This window comes from Sarcophilus harrisii, chromosome 1, assembly GCF_902635505.1.
Source record: "Sarcophilus harrisii chromosome 1, mSarHar1.11, whole genome shotgun sequence".
NCBI classification, from domain to species: domain Eukaryota; kingdom Metazoa; phylum Chordata; class Mammalia; order Dasyuromorphia; family Dasyuridae; genus Sarcophilus; species Sarcophilus harrisii.
The window spans coordinates 39705625-39725960 of record NC_045426.1 but is presented as its reverse complement, the minus strand read 5'-3'; the positions used below and the strand labels follow the sequence as shown (position 1 = coordinate 39725960).

The window sequence follows — 20336 nt, the reverse complement described above, 5'->3', positions numbered from 1 at the left end:
ATAACTATATATAAAAACATATATTCTAGCATTAAAAAGTATTAATCAAGCACATTTTAAATATCAGGCATCATGCTAGACAATGGGTTTCAAGAGAGAAATAAAGCAGTCTTTACCCTCTGTGAAGCTTATATTAACATTTTATCAGTGGAAAGAACTTGTGAATTTATACACATAAGCATATGCATTTAATGTGGACACATTCATACATACACACATAATAATACATGTATTTTATTCTGTATATATATATATATACATGCATTTAATTGGCCAATAAAAAAAGACAACTTAAGCAAAACTCTTCTCAGTTACTGATCCTTGAAAAAATGGATATTTTCTTCTTTTGTCTGTGTATGGGTATGTGCATATCTATATATCATAACAATAGTGGTAGCTAGATGGCTCAGTGCAAAGAGAACAGCTTTGGATTTGGAAGACCTGACCTCAAGACTGGATTAGAAACTTACAATCTGTGTGACCCTGGGCAAGTCACTTAACCTTGTTTTCCTCAATTCCTCATCTGCAAAAATGATCTGGAGAAAGAAATAGTAAATCATTCTAGTAGCTTTTCCAAGAAAACTTCTACTGGGATCATAGAAAGTTGGACACTAAACAACAATTATATCACACATGCATATACATACATAATTATAACTATTGATCCATCTATTACATATCTCAATCTTATCTGTCTATCTACCTACCTACCTATGTGTCTATTTTTTTATCTGTCTAATCTTTCTTGCTTTCTATCTATTGTTGGAGCTTTACTGCACATTCCCAGAGTGCCTGACATGAAGGTGCCTTACTTATGGGAGAAAACATTATGCATTTCCTACCACAGGGATGGGAGTCTCTTTACCTCATCTAAATATTGGCAAAGTATGTATCTATTACAAACTGCCAGACTGGGATACTTGATCTTCCTACTGCACCTAGAGGTGGGGGAAATGATAGTTCACCTACAGAAAGCAGATTTCTTGAAATATCTGGGTAGTGGAATGGCTAACTTATCCTTGTTCCCTGTATTTATCTCTTCAATTCTAGGAATGGGACTATAGGTTATATTTTGGGTTGTTTCATTTTTCTTTTATTTTGGTTCTAGTTACAGTAATAAAAACCCTCACTATACCTGGGATTTTATGTCATAATATTCTTGGAGGTAGGATTTCAAGCTTGATTGATAGCCAATCATATAATGGCGAATCCTCAAGAAGCCAGAGAATCTCAGAACTAAGGTCAGTGAATTTCCTATTGGGTTTGTAACTTGGGACTATGAGATACATAATTGAGCTAAGCATGAACCAAATGCCTTCTCCTTCCCCTAAATGAAATGTATGGAATCTGAGTATCATCAATAAAGATAATTTTTTTGTTGTCATGGAAATAATGCTAAGTGAGCATGACTGTTTTGGGTTTGTGATAGAGAATAAGAAAATGAAGTATAGTCTGAAATATGCCCTGGATTTGGGAGAAATAGATTTCAAAGAATTCAGAGAGAGAATACCTAGGATTCTATAGACTTCTGCAAAGGAAGTCAGTCTAAAAGGGTTACAAAGTGCTTAAGAATGAAAATGTGAAGACTCAAAGATAAACAATTCTCATGACAAGTAACAAAGGGAAATTTTTAAAGAGACCATACAGATGAAAGGAAGTTCACTATGCACCTTAAATTTTTAAAGATATTTATAGAAAAGAGAAGTAAGGGCATATCACAGAAGATAATATATAATAAATTAACACAGTTGATTAGAATAATTATAGGCATAATAAACATTAGAATAACTTTAAACTCAAAAGTAAATTTACCAAAATAAATTTTAAAATTTTTATTTTGAATACTCTGAATGTAGAAAGGATTGAAATGAAAGAAAGGATAGGACTGCTGTTTGATGTGAATGAGTACTGAATAAATGATGATAGAGATGGCAGAAATATTCAGTTTTTTTGTGGCTCCCATTTCCTCTGCTACAAAAAGATAATTGGATTTCAGTCAGAACAAAAAATGCTTAAAATGGAGTTGATAACAAGATGAGTAAGGTGATAGCCTGAGTCAGATAAAGAGCTCAACTCAGGAGGCCCAGAAGGAATAATTCTTCAGGTAGCAAGAGAACTCTCTAGTGTAATTTTTTTCTGAGCCACTACAATGACACTACAATGATATTGGAATAATTGAGGAAGAGTAAAATAGATACTCATAGCTGGACTAGTGAAGAGCAAATGACACAATTTTCAAAAAATGAGAGAGAATAAAATTTGTAAAGTTATAGCTAATATATGTGACTTTGATTTCCTTCAATATTCTAAAATGTTTTATTGTATCATATTATATTTTGCATTGTATTGCATGCTCAAAACAAATTTAAAATAGGCAGCATTAACCACAAAGAAAAAGCAACAATTCATCAAGTACTAGTCAAGTCATGCCAAATGATGGCCTTTTTGATATGTTTACTAAAATGATAGATTAGGTTAATTCTATAGATAATTAATCTAGATTGCCATGTGTGTGTATATATGTGTGTGTATTTATGTGAAAGAGAATTAAAATCTTGTCTTTCACTGTTGCATCCATCATTTTCCCTCATCCTACCAGAAATAAAACTTATGACCACATGTAACAGTGCTTATCACATTCTACAACTAAATTGTGATTTTTAATTTGGATAGATTTTTAGCAAATGATTTGATAGAGTTTTTCAGGTTTTTCCTGCCTAAAATCATAAAGAATTGAATTAGTGAATTAGTAGAATTTGATGGATTCTGAAATGGTTAAATGACTTTGACCCAAAGAGTCATCATCTTCTTTGAAGCTCTTCCCTATATTCTTTAAGGAGATTTTCAACGGAATATCTATGTTCAGTCTTATGATATATTTTTTTTAACATTTTCATAAGTGACTTGGATAAAAGCCCTGCTCATCAAATTTTCCGATGATAAAAAGGTAGGAAATATGCTCTCATACTGGTTATAAGTAGGGTTTCCAAAAGATCTTGACAGACTAACATAATGGGCCTAATTAGATAAATATATCTACTTTTATCAAAAAGATAAAATTTCCTCACATAAAAATGAAGTTCAATATGAATCAATTTAACATATTGTACCTGGTTTCAAATAGTCAATTTCACAATTTTTAGATGGAGAAAGATTCTACAGAGCAATTTTTCTGAGGAAAAAAAAAAGATGTAGAATTTTAGTGGACTATGAGTTCAATTGTATAAGTTGTGTTGCACAGAAACCAACAAATCCAGTGTAATATCAGGCTTTAATAATAAACATATAGCTTCTAGCAATGAAAATTTAACATCACTATACTAAGTACAGATCAGACCATACCAGAAATATCTTATATTTATGATGTACTTTCCACACTTAACATCTGGATTGACCAGTTTGTATATCATCCCCAATCTATCAGAAAATAGTGTGTTTAGTAATGATCATGACATGATATAGATACTATAAAGAGGCAAAAAAAAAAATACTGATAATGAAAATTATGTGTAATTTAACTCTATATATGCATATACACATATATATTTCCAGTTAAAATATACATATATATATATATGTATGTGTACATATATGTATACATGTGTGTATAATATAGATATGTGTATACATACTTAAAAGCTGATACTGATACTTAATTTTTTTTTGAAAAGGAAGAAATCTTATATCTACATATCTGACTTTTGAAGTAATGATCAATAACATTTCAATGTCTAATTTTGAGCAATAGCTTTCAATAATTTGACAATGGCTTCATTAAAATTGACCTCATTATATATGCATATTCAATAGGAAATATGGTCAGATTTATTCTAAAGTGGTTAAATGACTTGACCTAATGAGTTATTTTTCTGATTCTCTCTTTGCTCATAATGGGACACTAATGCACTGTTGATAGAACTGTGAACTGATCCAACTATTCTAGAGTGCAATTAGGAATTTTATCCAAAGTGCTACTAAAGTGTAGTTTTAATCTAGCAATAATACTGTTATCTCTATATTCCAAAGAAATTTTTTTATATGGTGATAGGGAACCTACTTCTACTCTTACTCTCTCTCTCTCTCTCTGTGTATATATATATATATATATATATATATATATATATATATATACCAGCTCTTTTTGTGGTGACTAAAAATTAAAATTTATAAAAAGACTCATGTATTTAGGAATGGCTAAAGAAGCTGTGATATATGACTGTAGTGAAAATCACATAGAATTATATAAAAATATATACTGGATCCATGTACTCTTGAAGAATATGTTCATGACAACCTGATGACTCTTTCATGCATTGTACCTTCCAGCAGAATGATATATTCTTGAGAACTTTATACTTAACTAATTCTTTTATTTTCTCACCTTCCACTGTTAGATAATCTATTAACTTCACTGAAAGACATCATTTAGAATATGATTACCAATCCAGGTTCACAATTCTCAAATCAGAAAGCAATATATTTGCAATTTAAAAGAAATACACATTTTTTTAACTTAGATCACAATATATGCTTCCTCTTTTGACAGGATTGGAGGATACTTCTTTACTTGCATCTTTTAGTAAACTGTATTTCACAATTAGATATAGCTAATTGAGTCATCACAACTTGAAACCCATTAATTCCAAACAGCGAGGTAGTTTGCCTCTTGTCCAAATAAACAATATCTAAATTGCTAGCTGATAAAGGAATCATTCTCCATTCATTTTCATTCTCGTTCCACCTAAATTTATCATGCTTTAAGCTAAGAATGTGAATGTCAATCCATTTTTTAAAATTTAAAAAATCTCAAGATGAATGAAAAGCCATGCATGAAGATGTATGTGGGGAAGCAGGGAAAGGGACAAGAATGATTTTTATTTCATGCTACTTTTGAAAAAAGTAGCTAGAAAAAAGAAAATCAAGGCAACCCTGAAAAATGTGCTTTGTGATCTACACCTTGATTACATTTTTCTAATCCAGAGAACATTTTCTTTTATAATTCTCAATTCCTCTGATATTCCTTGTTTCTTATTCTTATCATATCAGAATCAGAAGTGTTATAATCCAAAAATCATTAAATACTTAAAGACTGATCATATGTCCATTTTACCAAAATGAAAATAATTTAATTCATGAGTCTGTTTATTTGGGTTTTCAATCCACACTTATTTTCATTGTTTCCTTTCCTTGAACTTTTCATTGAATTAATGGATCAGTTGAACTGACAAATCACTTTAGCTGAGAGGACTAGAGTAGTTGTGTTTGTAGATATCCATTGTATTAGAGCTGTTGTATAATAGTATGGCAGGTTTGTTTAATGAACATTATCCATTTGTGCCTAAACTCCCCAGCAGTGATTTTCATGATGATAATTTGCAAATAGCAATTTGAAAACAGTTGAAGAGAACAGCATAGAGCAATTGACTTGTAATTGCCCATGGGGACAGAATAAGATGGATAAATAACATTCACAGATGATTCCCTAAGTGCCTCTTAACAACCAGAATAAGTGTTTCCCTCACATCGTCTTTTTACCAGAGCTGCTGAGAAAGAGCAAAGTGGTCTGATGAGTTTCATCTCCTCTTTCCATTCCCACCTTCTGGGTTGAAGTGTTAATGAGGCAGTTAGTGGTCAGAATGCAGTAAAGAGGGGAAGCAAAGGGATAAGATAATACCGAATTGGAGAAACAAAAAGAGAAAGAAAGAAGGACATATGGCCTTTGTATTTGTACTTTAAAAGTATCTACTATTTTTAACTAATCACATTTATGAACCAGAGATGTTTTTTCTTATAAATAATATGATTCCATTTAAGTCAATGCTAGGTCATCCATAGAACATTGGACAAACATGCAGCTTTTTTATATAACGGGGCATAAACAAGTGAAACAAATAGCAGTGTAGGAGAAAAATTATGTCAGATTATACAAAGAATTTGGATTACAATATAAGGATCCTAGATCTGGTTTATTACTTAATTATTCACATTGTCTTTGAGCTCATTAATAAAAGATTCCCTTCCAAAAGTTCAATCCTAGCAAATTTCTTTTTTTCTTTCCTTTATTATTCCTTTAGGAATCCCAGTATCTCCACAGTCTATAATTTTCCTGAGAATCTTAGGACAGCAATGAAACAAGTGAGTGCTCCATTATTTATCTTGGATCACTACATCAATGGGACTATATTTTTGTTAGAAAAAATTGGCTTCAATTTCAATAAGTAGTTTAGGGTCATTAAAATAAATTAGCAGTTTCCCAAAGGCAATCCAAATCTGCTTTCCTCCTTCTTTCTGTGCTCAATTCCTGGTTTATTTCACTATCTATATTTAATTTACGCATGGAAGATGAGTTCTATGTCTTATTGATTCAACTATATAGCACAATTTGGATAGTATATAATTCATTATCTACTTTTTCTACCATAGATGGAAAAGTGAATCAGATTACTTTGAGTGACAGCAGTGTAGTGATCCAAGACAGTTTCAAGGTACTCTGGAAAATGTTGACCACATACAGAGAAAAGAAATATAAATGAAAGCATACAATTTTCACATTTTTCTTCCTTGTGTTCTTCTGTAATGGGCTGAAGCTCGTGTTGATGCACTGAGGTCCCAAGCACATGAGGCTAAATAGCAATTGGACAATACTCTATTAATATATGCTTGGAGAAAGAATAGCCCCACCCACTCTCTGTGCAAGTTTTGATGTGTTGTATAAGAAATGAATTAGAGACTATTTTGGTGGGTGGAGAGAGAGAAGCAGAGAGACTGCAGGTCAGGTTCATGTCACAACTACTCTCACTTCCTTTAGCCATCCCCCTTCACCTCTGCAAAGAATAAAGATCAAGGATTTTCCCTTAACCTGAAATCCTAACTCCGGCTGATTTTAAAATACATGGTCATCACATTCCCTTTTTATTTGGTTCTTTCACAATTACAAGGGTGGAAATATGTTTAATGTGATTGTACATATATAACATATATCAAATTGCTTCCTGCCTGGAGGTGGGGTAAAAGGAAGGGAAGGAGAGAGAAAAAAAATGGAGTTAAAAAATTTACATAGATAAAAATAGAAAATTGTCTTTACATGTAATTAGGAGAAAATAAAATACTATTAAATAAAAAAGATTAATTATTTTGAGTGATCTTATGTTGAAAATATTCTTTTAGGCCTTTTTGTGATTGATAGTACTAATTCTAAATGTTAGCATGAATAATTAATTTTACCATCTATAACTGGTTGTTGTTTTTTTAATTAAGCTTTTTTATTTTCCAAACATATGCATGGATAATTTCACAACATTCACCTCTGCATAGCCTTGTGTTTCAGATTTCCTTTTCCCTCTCCCCATCCCTTCCCCTAGATGGCAAGCAATTCAATATAGGTAAAACATGTTAAAATATATGTTAAACCCAATATGTATAAATATATTTATATAATTCTCTTGTGCACAACAGAAATCAGATTAAAAAAAGAAAAGAAATGAGTAGGAAAACAAAATGCAAACGAACAATAACAAAAAGAGTGAGAATGGTATGTTGTGATTGACATTCAGTTCCCATTGTCCTCTCTCTCTGTACAGATGGCTTTCTTCATAACAAGATCATTGGAACTGGCTTTAATCATCTCATTGTTGGAAAGAGTCACATTCATCAGAATTGATACTGTCATATATAATGATCTCCTAGTTCTGCTCATTTCACTTTTCATCAGTTCATGTAAGTCTCTCCAGGCCTTTCTAAAATCATCCTCCTGATCATTTCTTATAGAACAATAATATTCCAATTACATTCATATACCATAATCAGACATTCTCCAACTGATGGGCATCCACTCAATTTCCAGTTTCTAGCCATTACAAAGAGGGCTGCCATAAACATTTTTTGCACATGTGGGTTATTTTCCTTCCTTTAAGATCTCTTTGGGATATAGGCCCAATAGAAACACTGCTGGGTCAAATGATATGCACAGTTTAATAACTTTTTCAATGCACTTCTAAAGTGCATAGCTGGAGTTCTAAACTCTTATTTTTTTTACTCCTTTGGCAGCCTGATGAAGGCTATGGACTATTCCTGAAAATAATAGCTTATTGCCTAATTTCAATGTCATAGGGAATGCAAGATTTCATTAAAAGTTAGTGAAAATTAAAATATTAAAAATGTATATACAAGTTCCAAGACTCCTTGATATCTATCCAAGAATTCATATGAGTTTTATGAAGTATTATATTTAGCTCCTGATCTATATAGAATAATGGTTTTGCTTAGATTCTCTAAGAAATTTCTTCTATAGAAGCAACAAAAACTTCTGATGAATGCTCCATTAAAAAATTAAATCCAATTTGACAAACATTTCTTATGACTTCTCTGTGCATATTGTTGTCCTAGGAGTGATAAAGCAAGAGGGATACATATTCATATATGTCTAAATATAGAATAGAAATGGATCAATTGAAAGATTGATCAAAAGAGATAGATACATAAAACCCTCAAGGAATTTACCTTCATTAAAGTCAAATCAAGCATTATATGGAAATGTTATAACGATAGAAACAATAACATTGGATGGTTTACAAAAGGTAACCACTATTTTCATTTTTATTGCATGCATTTTCTTAAATAATGAAATTTTGAAAAAAGCATTTCTATGAAATGCTGTGTAAGCAAAAAAAAAAAAAAAAAAAAAAAAAAACAATAAAGAAGAGTTCTGTTTTATTTTCCTGAAGCTTCATAGGTTATGTTTATAATTACAGAACTGGCCAAAAGAGTTCAGGGAATCTTGAGGCCTTCCCAAACCTTAATCTCTCTTTTTCCCTTTTTCCCTCCCTCTTTTTTCTACTTCTCTCTCTTTATCTCTCTGTTTCTCTCTCTCTCTCTCTCTCTCTCTCTCTCTCTCTCTCTCTCCCCCCCCCTTGGGAAGAACTGAGTCAGTTACGGTGTATGAATGTAATAGAATATTATTGTTCTACAAAAAATGATGAGCAGGTTGATTGCAGAAAAGTATGAAAGGAACTGCATGAATTATTGATGAAGTGGGCAGAACCAGGAGAATATTACACACAGTAAGTGGAAGGATGTATAATGATCAACTGTGATAGACTTAGCTCTTCTCAACAATACAGTGATCCAAGACAATTCTAACAGATTTGGGATGAAAAATGCTATACATACCCAGAAAAAAAGCTATGGAGATTGAATGTAGATTGAAGCATATTATTTTCACATTTTTGTTGTTCTTTTATGTTATATGGTTGTAAGTAATATTGTAATACAAGAAATGACAGGGCATCTAGGTGGTGAGTAGAAAGAGCATCAGGCCAGGAGTAAGAAGGCATGAGCTCAAAACTGTCTTTAGACACTAACTAGCTGTAAGTCACTTAACCTTCTTTGCTACAGTTGTCTTATCTCTAAAATGAGCTGGAGAAAGAAATGCAAAGCACTCCAGTATCTACCAAGAAAACCCCCACGTAAGCTTATGGAAAATCAGACATGACTAAAATGATTGAACAACAAATATGAAAAAAAAATCCTAAAGGGTATGATTTCAGGGGAAAAAAAAGAAAAAAAAAACTTGATAAGCTTGATGAGTACTGATGAAAAGGGAAATGAGCAAAATCAGAACATTTTATAGAATAGTGGCAATATTGTAATGATGACTGACTGCGAAAGACTTAGCTAGTCTGATCAATATAATTTCCAAAAGACTCAAGAAGAAAAATAGTATCTACCTTCCAAAAGAGAACTGAGCAACACAGTATAGTTTGAAGCACATTTTGTTTTCCTCCCGCAATATGCTGTTATTTAAATATATTTTACATGGTCTCACAGTTATAAAAAGTATCACACTTTGCTTTCTCTATGGGTAGGGGAAGACCTGCAGGAAGTGAAAGAATTTGCTGCCTACATTAATTAAAACACATTAAAAAAACAACTTTTAAAAGACTAAATGATTTCATAAAGCCAGTCTATATTATAGTAGGTTTCATAATTGCCAAAATACATCATATTTACTAATCAATTTAAAGTTTGTAAAGATTTGTACACATCTGTGATCTTATTTGATTCTCACAACTCAATGAAGTATGACTTTTGTGGTTGTTGTTGTTATTGTTATTGTTGCTGTTATTGTTTGTCGGTTTTATTAACTGGTGAATCTTAGGTTCAGAAGGTCTGAATGACATAGGGTCATAGAGATGCTATACGTTTGAAATAAAATTTAAAGCCAAGATTTCCTGATTCAGCATTCAGTGATCTATTTATTATATCATGTTACTTCTATATAAATGTCTTTCATACCTCAGAAAATCCATAAATTCTCTCCTTCAGCTAACTAGATCCATTATATGTATCCAACACCTTTAATTTTTTTCTCACTAAATTAACCATTCTTATCATTCTTTTCTATCAATAGAAAATTTTCCTTTTGTTACAGCCCAACTATAACATCTCTCAAGGCTCAGTTCAAGTCTCATACTTCCTTGAAGTCATGTGAAATAATTAAGATGTATTTATCTATCTCTTCTCTGTTATCCAATCACACGATCTTCCAAATACATTGTCATATACTATTATCTTTTTATTATCATTTGCATAATTTTCCCCTTTTCCTAGAAATGTACCAATCAATGACCAGTAGTCAAAAATATTAATTTCCCATTGTGTGACTTATGAAAGCATTTGCTTATATGTGTTACTTATATCTTGCTTAATTAAAAAAATAGTTCATAATTATATAGCTATCATTATCCTCATCATTACCATATATATGTTAAATTTTATATTTAATTTGAGGTAGGTTCATAGAAAGTCCTCAAAATCTGCATATTTCTTCAATGTCCATTTTTTCCTCATTCAGTATTATAGATAATTTTGCTAGATATATTTTTGCTTGTAGTTGTTCTTTTGCTTGTCAGGATTCACAGACCTTCAGTCTTTTAGTGAGGCTGCTGCTAAGTCCTGTACAATTCCAATTGTAGCTTCAGTGCTTTTGATCTTTTTTTCTTGTTTTTTAAAAAAATTATTTCTTTGATCTGGGAGTTTTGCAATTTGGCAATGATGTTCTTATGTGTTTTCCAAAAAAAGGATCTTCTTGTAGTTGTGATCAGTGTTTTTTTGTTTTTTGTTTTTTGTTTTTTTTTTTCTATTTCTACTTTTTCCTCCTGTTCTATCACTCAAAGACAATTTTCCTACATAATTTTTTGCACTATTGTGTTAAAGTCCTTTTTTTTTTAAAGTACAACTTACAGGCAGTCCATTATTCTTATATTTTCTCTTCTTGAGCTATTCGCCAAATTTGTCATTTTTATTATAAGATGTTTCATCTTTTATTTTTTTTCATTTTTATAATCTGTTTTGTTTCTTTTCTGTCCTAACTACACTGGTTTCCTTTTGGTCAATTCTAATTTTCAAAGAGTTATTTTCATCTTTGAGACTCTGTATCTCCTGTTCTAGTTCGTTAACTTTTTTTCATAATCTTATTTTCTTGTTTTTTTTTTTTTTGTTTTTTTTTTTGGTTTTTTCTTTTGGGTTTTTCTTTTTTTTTTTTTTTTTTTTTTTGAAATCTTTTTTTTTTTTTTTTTTTTTTTTTTTTTTTTTACTTCAGTGTCCTCCAGTCTTCCCTGTTCCTACAGTAAATTTCACTGGTGAAGTTCTTTCTTCTTTGCTGGTTCATTTTTTTTTTTCAATAAGAGTTATTAGTTTAAGTAATTCTTTTTTCTGGGAGGGGAGGGATGGTGTCTCCAGCTTCACTTCAGCTTTCCCCTCTGACCAGGAACCCCAAAGCAAGAGCTTCACCATACTGAAAGTGCTTGTAGTCAGCTATGTCCTTGTCCCACTGCCTCTGTCCTCACTTTGTGTTGGATCCTTTCTGCCCAGGGCTGTGTCTCTGCAGCACATCTGGGCTTGGCATTCCTAATCAGCTGAAGTTCACTAAGTCTTCCCAGACTCCACAAATAAACCTTTGTTGTGCCCCAAGTCTTCTTGATTTTGCACCAATTTATAGTCTTCCTGAGGTGCAAGTTTATTCTCTTTGTAGTCAAATTGGAAGAACTTGAAATTTAGCAATATACTCTGACATCTTCCCAGAATCCTCCTTGAAATTATTTTTTGATAAACTCCTGTAAAAGAAGCCATTACCCTCATTTCATAATTTGGAAACATGAAAAAGAAAGTTTAGATAAACTTTTAAAGGAAAATAGCAATTTTAAAATTTTAATTTAATTTTAAATTTTAATAGGAAAATAGAAAATAAAGAATAGGATTGGAATTCAAGTCGCCAGAATTCTGGTCCACATCCTTCTTCCATTCCAAATTGACAAGAACCATAATTATGATGGAACAAGTAGATCTTTCTGTCTACACTCAATGTGAGCTAAATATTATGAATATAAATAACTACAGCAGGAATGAAATCCTTTAATGACCATGATTAGCATATTCCTAAAATCATATGAATGTATATTATTTACTTCTTGTGTGGTCCCATAAAGAGTTACAAGGTTATGGGAAGCTAGGTGGTGCAGTGGATAGAGCACTAGTTCTGAAGTCAGGAGGATCTGAGTTCAAATGTGACCATAGACACTTAACACTTCCTAAATGTGTGACCATGGGCAAGTCACTTAATCACAATTGCCTCAGGGGGAAAAAGAATTACAAGGTTGACTTGAACATCCCTTTAAAGTATAAAATATTCCATATACTTGAAGGATTTTAGAGGCAGAAAAGACTTGAGTTCCTCTAGTCTCAGCATATGATTGCTTAATTAGATAGGGTAACCGTTCTTTGTTATTTTTATTATTTTACCTTTTGGATTGCAGACTTGCCAAGAGTAAGATTTACATTTTCCTCATATGCAAGAAAAAATGAGAAATGCTTAGAACACAGTCATTCACATAAAAGGAGTCTTAGCCAATATTTGTGCAGAAGAATGATAGCATAAAAAGTATAATACCAATGTGGTTCAAAACAATCATGTAAAGCCAAGTTTGACAGGCAAAAATAAATTTTATAATTTAATATTGGAGAGAATGTTGTGGCTATTGAAGGAACTTCTAATTTAAATAAACTTGTGATTGAATAAAGAATTTAATATTTTAGGAAAGATGGTAAAATGATAGATAAATGATTTCTGGAATAAGAAATGGGAGAGAGAGTAGTAAAATAGTAAGATACAAAATAAATGCACACAAATCATCAGCATTTCTATATATTACTGGAAAAGCCTATCAGCAAGAGAAAGAGAAATTCCAATTAATATTACTGTAGACAAAATAAAATAGTCGGGGTTCTACCTGCCAAGACAAACTCAAGAACAATATAAAAACAATTACAAAATATTTCTCATGCAAATAAAATTAGGTCTCAACAACTGGAAAAGTATAAATTTGTCAAGGCCAGGTCAAGCTAATGTAATAAAAATGATATGTCAGAAACACAACATAGACCTACATTGTACACCCCACAGAAAAATAAGGTCAAAATGAATACATACTTTGGGCATACAGGATAATACCATGAAGAAATTAGGAGAGAAAAGGATAATTTACATTCAGATCTTTGGAGAAAGGAGTAATGTATGACCAAAGAAAATTTAGAGAATATAGAAAAGCAAAATGAAGCACTTTGATTACATTAAATTAAGTTTTGGCCCAAACAAAACCAACAAAAACAAGATTAAAGGGTAGTACAAAACTGGGAAAAATCTTTACAGTTAGTATTTTTGAGAAAGGTCTAATTTCTAAAATATATAAAGAACTTTATAAAATTTCTAAGAATACACATAATTACCCAATTGATAAAAGGTCAAAGGATATGAACAGACAATTTTCAGATGATGAAATTAAAGTCATTTAGTTATGTAAAAAAAAAATCCTCTAAACCATTATTGATTAGAGAAGTGTAAATTAAAACAAATCTGAGGTACCACCTCATACCTCTCAGTTCGGCTAAGAAGACAGGGAAGGATAATGATAAATGTTGGAGGCGATGTGGGAAAATTGGGACACCAATGTATTGTTGGTGGAACTGTGAATGGATCCAACCATTGTGGAGAGTAATCTGGAAATATGCTTAAAGGGCTATAAAACTGTGCATACCTATTGACCCAGTAGTGCCATTACTGAGTCTATATCCCAAAGAAATCATAAAGGAGGGGAAAGGACCCACATGTGCAAAAATGTTTGTAGCAGCTCTTTTTTTGTGATAGAATAGAATTGGAAAAGGTCCCTAAGAAAAAAATCCTTAGGACCAGATGGATTTACATATGAATTCCACCAAACACTTAAAGAATGATGAACTCTAATACTATATAAACTATTTGAAAAAATAGATAATGAAGGAATCCTATCAAATTCCTTTTATGACACAGACATGGTACTAATACCTAAACCAAGTAGAACAAAAACAGAGAAAGAAATTATAGACCAATCTTTTTAATGAATATTGATCCAAAAATCTTAAATAAAACATTGGCAAAGAGATTACAGAAAATCATCCCCAGGATAATACAGCATGACAAAGTAGGATTCATACCAGAAATTCAGAGCTAGTTCATTATTAAAAAACACAAGTAGCATAATTGACAATATCAATAACAATACTAACAAAATCATATGATTATCTTAATAGATGCAGAAAAATCTTCTGATAAAATCCAATGTCCATTCCTATTAAAAATACTAGAGAGTATAAGAATAAATGGACTTTTCCTTAAAATAGTTAGTAGCATCTATTTAAAACCATTGGGAAAAATCATATGTAGTGGGGATAAACTGGAACCATTCCCAGTAAGATCAGGAGTGAAACAGGTTTACCTACTATCACCATTACTATTCAATATTGTATTATAAATGCTAGCTTTGGCAATAAGAGTTGACAAAGAGGTTAAAGGAATTATAGTAGGTAATGAGAAAATCAAATTATCACTCTTCAAAGATGACATAATTTAGAACATTCTAGAGAATCAACTAAAAAGCTATTAGAAATATTTCACAACTTTAGTAAAGTTTCAGGATACAAAATAAATCCACAGAAATCATCAGCATTTTTATACATCACTAAAAAAATCCAACAGCAAGAGATATAAAGAGAAATTCCATTTTAAATAATTGCCAGTAGTATAAAATAATTGGGAATCTATCTGCCAAGGGAAAGCCAGGAACTATGGATGAGCAAAACTACAAAACACTTTCCACACAAATAAAATCAGATCTAAAGAATTGAAAAATTGTCAAGTGCTCTTGGATAGGTCAAGAGAATATAATATTACCTAAAATTATATATATATAATAACAACAAAATTCATCTCGAAGAACAAAAGGTCAAGAATTTAAAGGGGATTAATGAAAAAATGCAAATGAAGGAAGAAGTGGTCATCAAAACAGTTTGGTGGTAGTTAAGAAATAGAGTAGCTGATCAGTGTAATAGGTTAACTTCACGTGACAAAATAATCAATAACTATAGTAATCTAATGTTTGACAAATGCAAAGACTCCAGCTTTGGGGATAAGAATACACTATTTAACAAAACTGCTGGGAAATTTGGAAACGAATGTTAGAAACTAGGCAATGGCCCACACCTAAACCATATACCAAGATAAGGTCGTGATCTAGATGTAAATAATTATATTTTAAACAAATTAGAAAAACATAGGATAGTTTAGCTCTCAGATCTCTGTAGGAGGAATGGATATGTGACCAAAGAAGAACTAGAGATCATTACTGATCAAAAAATAGAGAATTTTTATTATATTAAGTTAAAAAGTTTTTGTACAAACAAAACTAATGCAGACAAATTAGAAGGGAAGCAATAAACTGGGAAAACATTATCACATTCTGATAAAGGCCTCATTTATGAAATATATATAAAACTGACTCAACTTTATAAGAATTCAAGCCATTCTCCAATTGATAAAGGATCAAAAGATATGAACAATTTTAAGATAAAAAAATTGAACTAATTGTATTCATATGAAAAGGTGCTCCACATCAGTATTGATCAGAGAAATGCAAATTAAGATAATTCTGTGATACCACTACATACCTCTCAGATTGGCTAAAAGGAAAAGATAATGACAAATGTTGGACGGGATGTGGGAAAACTGAGACACTTATACATTATTGGCGGAAGTGTAAATTGATCCAACCATCTGAAAAGCAATTTGGAACTATGCTCAAAAAGTTATCAAACTGTGAATATCTTTTGACCAAGCAGTGTTTCTACTGGTCTTATGTTCCAAAGAGATCTGAATAAATGCTCATCAGTTGGAGAATGGCTGATTATGGTATATGAATGTTATGGAATATAATTTTCTTTAAGAAATGACCAGCAGGATGATTTCAGAGAGGCCTTGAGAGACTTACATGAACTGACGCTAAGTGCAATGAGCAGAACCAGGAGATCTTTATAAGTAGCAACAACATGCCTATAGGAAGATCAATTCTGATGGATGTGGCTCTCTTAAATAATGAGATGTTTCAAACCAGTTCCAATTGTTCAGTGATGAAGAGAGCCATATATACCCAGAGAGAGTACTGTGGGAACTGAGTGTGGATAACAATATAGCATTTTCATTCTTTCTGCTGTTGTTTGCTTGCATTTTGTTTCCTTTCTCAGTTTATTTTTTTTTTTGTTTTTGTTTTTGATCTGATTTTTCTTGTACAGCAAGATAACTGTATAAATATGTATACATATATTGGGTTTTAACATATTTAACATGTATTAGACTATCTGCCATTTAGGGGAGGGGGTGGGAGGAAGAAAGAAAAACATTGGGACAGAAAGTTTTGCAAGGGTTAATGCTGAAAAATTACCCACACATGCTTTGTAAATAAACAGCTTTAATATTTTTTTTAATTGGAAAAGGAGTGGTTGCCCATCAATTGGGCAATGGCTTAACAAGGTGTGGAATATGAAGGTAATAGGATATTATTATTCTATAAAAAATGATGAATAAGCTGGTTATAGAAAGGCCTGGAAATAATTATATGAAATGATGCTGAGTGAAGCAAGCAGCACCAGGAATACCTTGTACACAATAACAGCAATTATGTGCAATGATCAACTATTAAAGGCTTGGTTCTTCTTGGTAGTTGTGATCAAAACCTATGAATATTATGGAATATTATTGTTCTGTAAGAAATGACCAGCAGAATGATTTCAGAAAGGCCTGGAGAAAGTCTCATGAACTGATGCTGAGTGAGATGAGCAGGACCAAGAGATCATTATATACTTCAACAACAGTACTATATGATGATCAATTCTGATGGACGTGGCCCTCTTCAACAATGAGATGAACCAAATCAGTTCCAATAGAGCAGTAATGAACTGAACCAGCTACACCCAGCAAAAGAACTCTGAGAAATGACTATGAACTACTACATAGAATTCCCAATCCCTCTATTTTTTTCTGCCTGCATTTTTTATTTCCTTCACAGGTTAATTGTACACTATTATTTTAACCAACTATTCTTTCTAAATTTCTTTTTTCTTATCTAAAATTCTATTGCTGCAAATCCTTCAACACATTGAAAAAAGTCCTAAAAATGTGAAAATCATATTCTATTCCAGTACTTCCAGAATTTCTTTATAAGAGAAGTAAAGAGAAAACTAACTCCTGTTCTCCATAAGTCCGATTCTTTTTATACAGCAAAATAACTGGATATGTATACATACATCGTATTTAATTTATACTTCAACATATTTAACATGTATTGGTCAACCTGGCATCTGCGGGAAGGGGTGGGGGGAATAGGGGAAAAGTTGGAACAAAAGGTTTTGCAATTGTCAATGCTGAAAAATTACTATTAATAAAATAAAAAATACTAATAATAAAATAAAATATCAAGTGAATTTGAACTTGACATATAGTTCAATATAGAACTGTTTCTTTGGAAGGTAAAGGCTTTTTTTCCATCATAGTAGGATCTTCAGATAATGAGTGATTACCTGAATGATAGAGAAATTGAAATAAGTAGTCATGATTTATATATATTGATCATATTAGATAATTTACAGCTCTATCATTCTATAGCGGTAACTATAGATCTATAATTAATGCTGCCGATTCTCCTAACTCCCCTATCATCTCTCTCCTACTTGTCCCTTTTCCTTTCCTTGTCCTTGTCCTCCTGACCTTCTCTCTGTTTTGCCCCCACTCTCTATAAATCCTAAATAATCATTATTCAAGCTATTGATCATTTTTGATGCTGAAAAATACAAATATTAATTTATTTTTATATAATTCCTCAAAATTCCCTCTAGACTTCAAACATCTATTACTTCTCTGGACATTGTGATAATAATAATGCTAACTTCATCAGTGGAAGTCACATAAAAATGACATATTAAACATTTCTCAATTGGTCCATACCTATTAGAAATTCTCAAGATGTCACTTAGCCTAAAAATATTGTCTAGTGTTCCATTCCTAAAGGCATTATTATGCTAACAATAAATCTGCAACAGGCTGTAAGCAGAGGGTGGCTTGTGATGTATGCAATATCCATCATACTCTGACCCCAAAGAATATCAATTACATGCTTCTGGGATTCTTGTGCAAAGTAGTTTTATTATACCTGTCAATATACTTGGGTTGACTATGTGATACACATTTTCTTTGTTAAAAACAAAACAAAACAAAAACTAAAAAAAAATGTTACAAGGAAATATTTCCATTTCTTGTGATTTCATCTCCAATGCTGTTTGTCCCATCACTCCATTGTGGAAAAGAATATTTATAGAGCATTTGAAATATGGAGTCAAAATCTAGCATAAGTCACTTGAAAATCTAGCACCCAGAAATCATTTCCAAAATACAAGTCACATATCTTCAAATGGGAAGTTTTATGGTCACAATAACAACAAACAAAAGTTTAATCATGTTGTTCTTTTAAATGCAATTTTTAAAAAATGGATTCTACTGCAGATTTTTTTCTGACCACTAAAATTTACCAATGAAAATCTGCATGATTTTATTTAATACTTTCATAGCAACTTGAAAAATTTGGGGCAACTTATTTAGAACTCATTTAGACAATAAGTAATTCTGCCTCTTCTAATGATAATAGCATATAATTCTTCCACGTAATAAATTAGATATGTATTTATTTTTTGCACACAAATTGAATGAACTTCATCATCATCATCATCATCACCACCACCCTCATTGTCATTGTTATTATTATTATCACTTTGCTGCCATCTTCCTTCTGAATATGTGATGTTTAAATACTGGCTTAATGTTTATGAAGGGATATTTAACATTACATCTACATAATTCATAGAAAGTGATCTAACAATACTGTAGGACAGCTGCTATTTTCAATCTCATATAACAGAACTTATGACTAGAGAATATAATTGATTTAGTTTTGACATTCAATGTCTGGAGTAGGATTTAAAGCAGTTTTCCTGACTCCATGTTCAGCATTTGATATATGGTATCATTATGATTTTTAATCATAACAATCACATAAACTTAAATAAGGCAATGAATAACAGTGGCTCAGTTTCTTTATTTTAACCAACTATTCTTTCTAAATTTCTTTTTTCTTATCTAAAATTCTATTGCTGCAAATCCTTCAACACATTGATAAAAGTCCTAAAAATGTGAAAATCATATTCTATTCCAGTACTTCCAGAATTTCTTTATAAGAGAAGTAAAGAGAAAACTAACTCCCGTTCTCCATAAACTATAAAAGTAATTTGACTATACTTTTCCCTCCACAATGTGAATCTCTATATGAAGCCTCATGATTTAATTGATTTTTTTTTTCTGTAGCTTCTGATACATTGTTGGAATTAAAAGTTTTATATATTATATATATATATATATATATATATATATATATATATATATATATTAGAGGTTATCTTCAAAACATGAATTTGCTACTAAGCTACTCAGATACTATAAGTATTGTTCATTTTGGCAATTGCTCCACCTCTCAAAAGAAATATGATGCACATATATTTATCAATCAAAACTTGTAATAATGGAACACATTACCTGCACAACAGCTCATGAATGGCAGCAGAATTACCAGTTTCCATAGCAACCTCATCTCCACTTTCCAAGGTCAAAAATTTCTCCCATCCAATCAGCAGTGAAAGATATATATCTTGCAATTTCTATCCCAAGAGGCTAGAAAAAATAAAAGACTATAAACATTAACAATATGAATATGCACAAGCATCCTATTTCATAATATATTGATTGATTAAGTTAAAATACCCTCAATAGATGAAAGTGTCTCTTCTTTATTTCTATATTACACCTAGTTCTTAACACCAAACTTTAAAAACTGTAGGAAATTTATAAATGCCTGCTGAATGGAATTTTG

The 20336-nt window shown here is 31.4% G+C and overlaps 1 protein-coding gene across 1 annotated transcript in view; it reads right to left on the bottom strand.

Moving 5' to 3' along the window:
• LOC100915406 (contactin-6) overlaps positions 1-20131 on the bottom strand; it is a 415511-nt gene extending 395380 nt beyond the window's left edge. Inside the window, exon 1 of the mRNA XM_023498129.2 lies at positions 20003-20131. Within this exon, the coding sequence (XP_023353897.2) occupies positions 20003-20057 (55 nt within the window). The 5' untranslated portion in view covers positions 20058-20131. The remainder of the gene's footprint in view (positions 1-20002) is intronic.
• Positions 20132-20336: the final 205 nt, after the last annotated feature.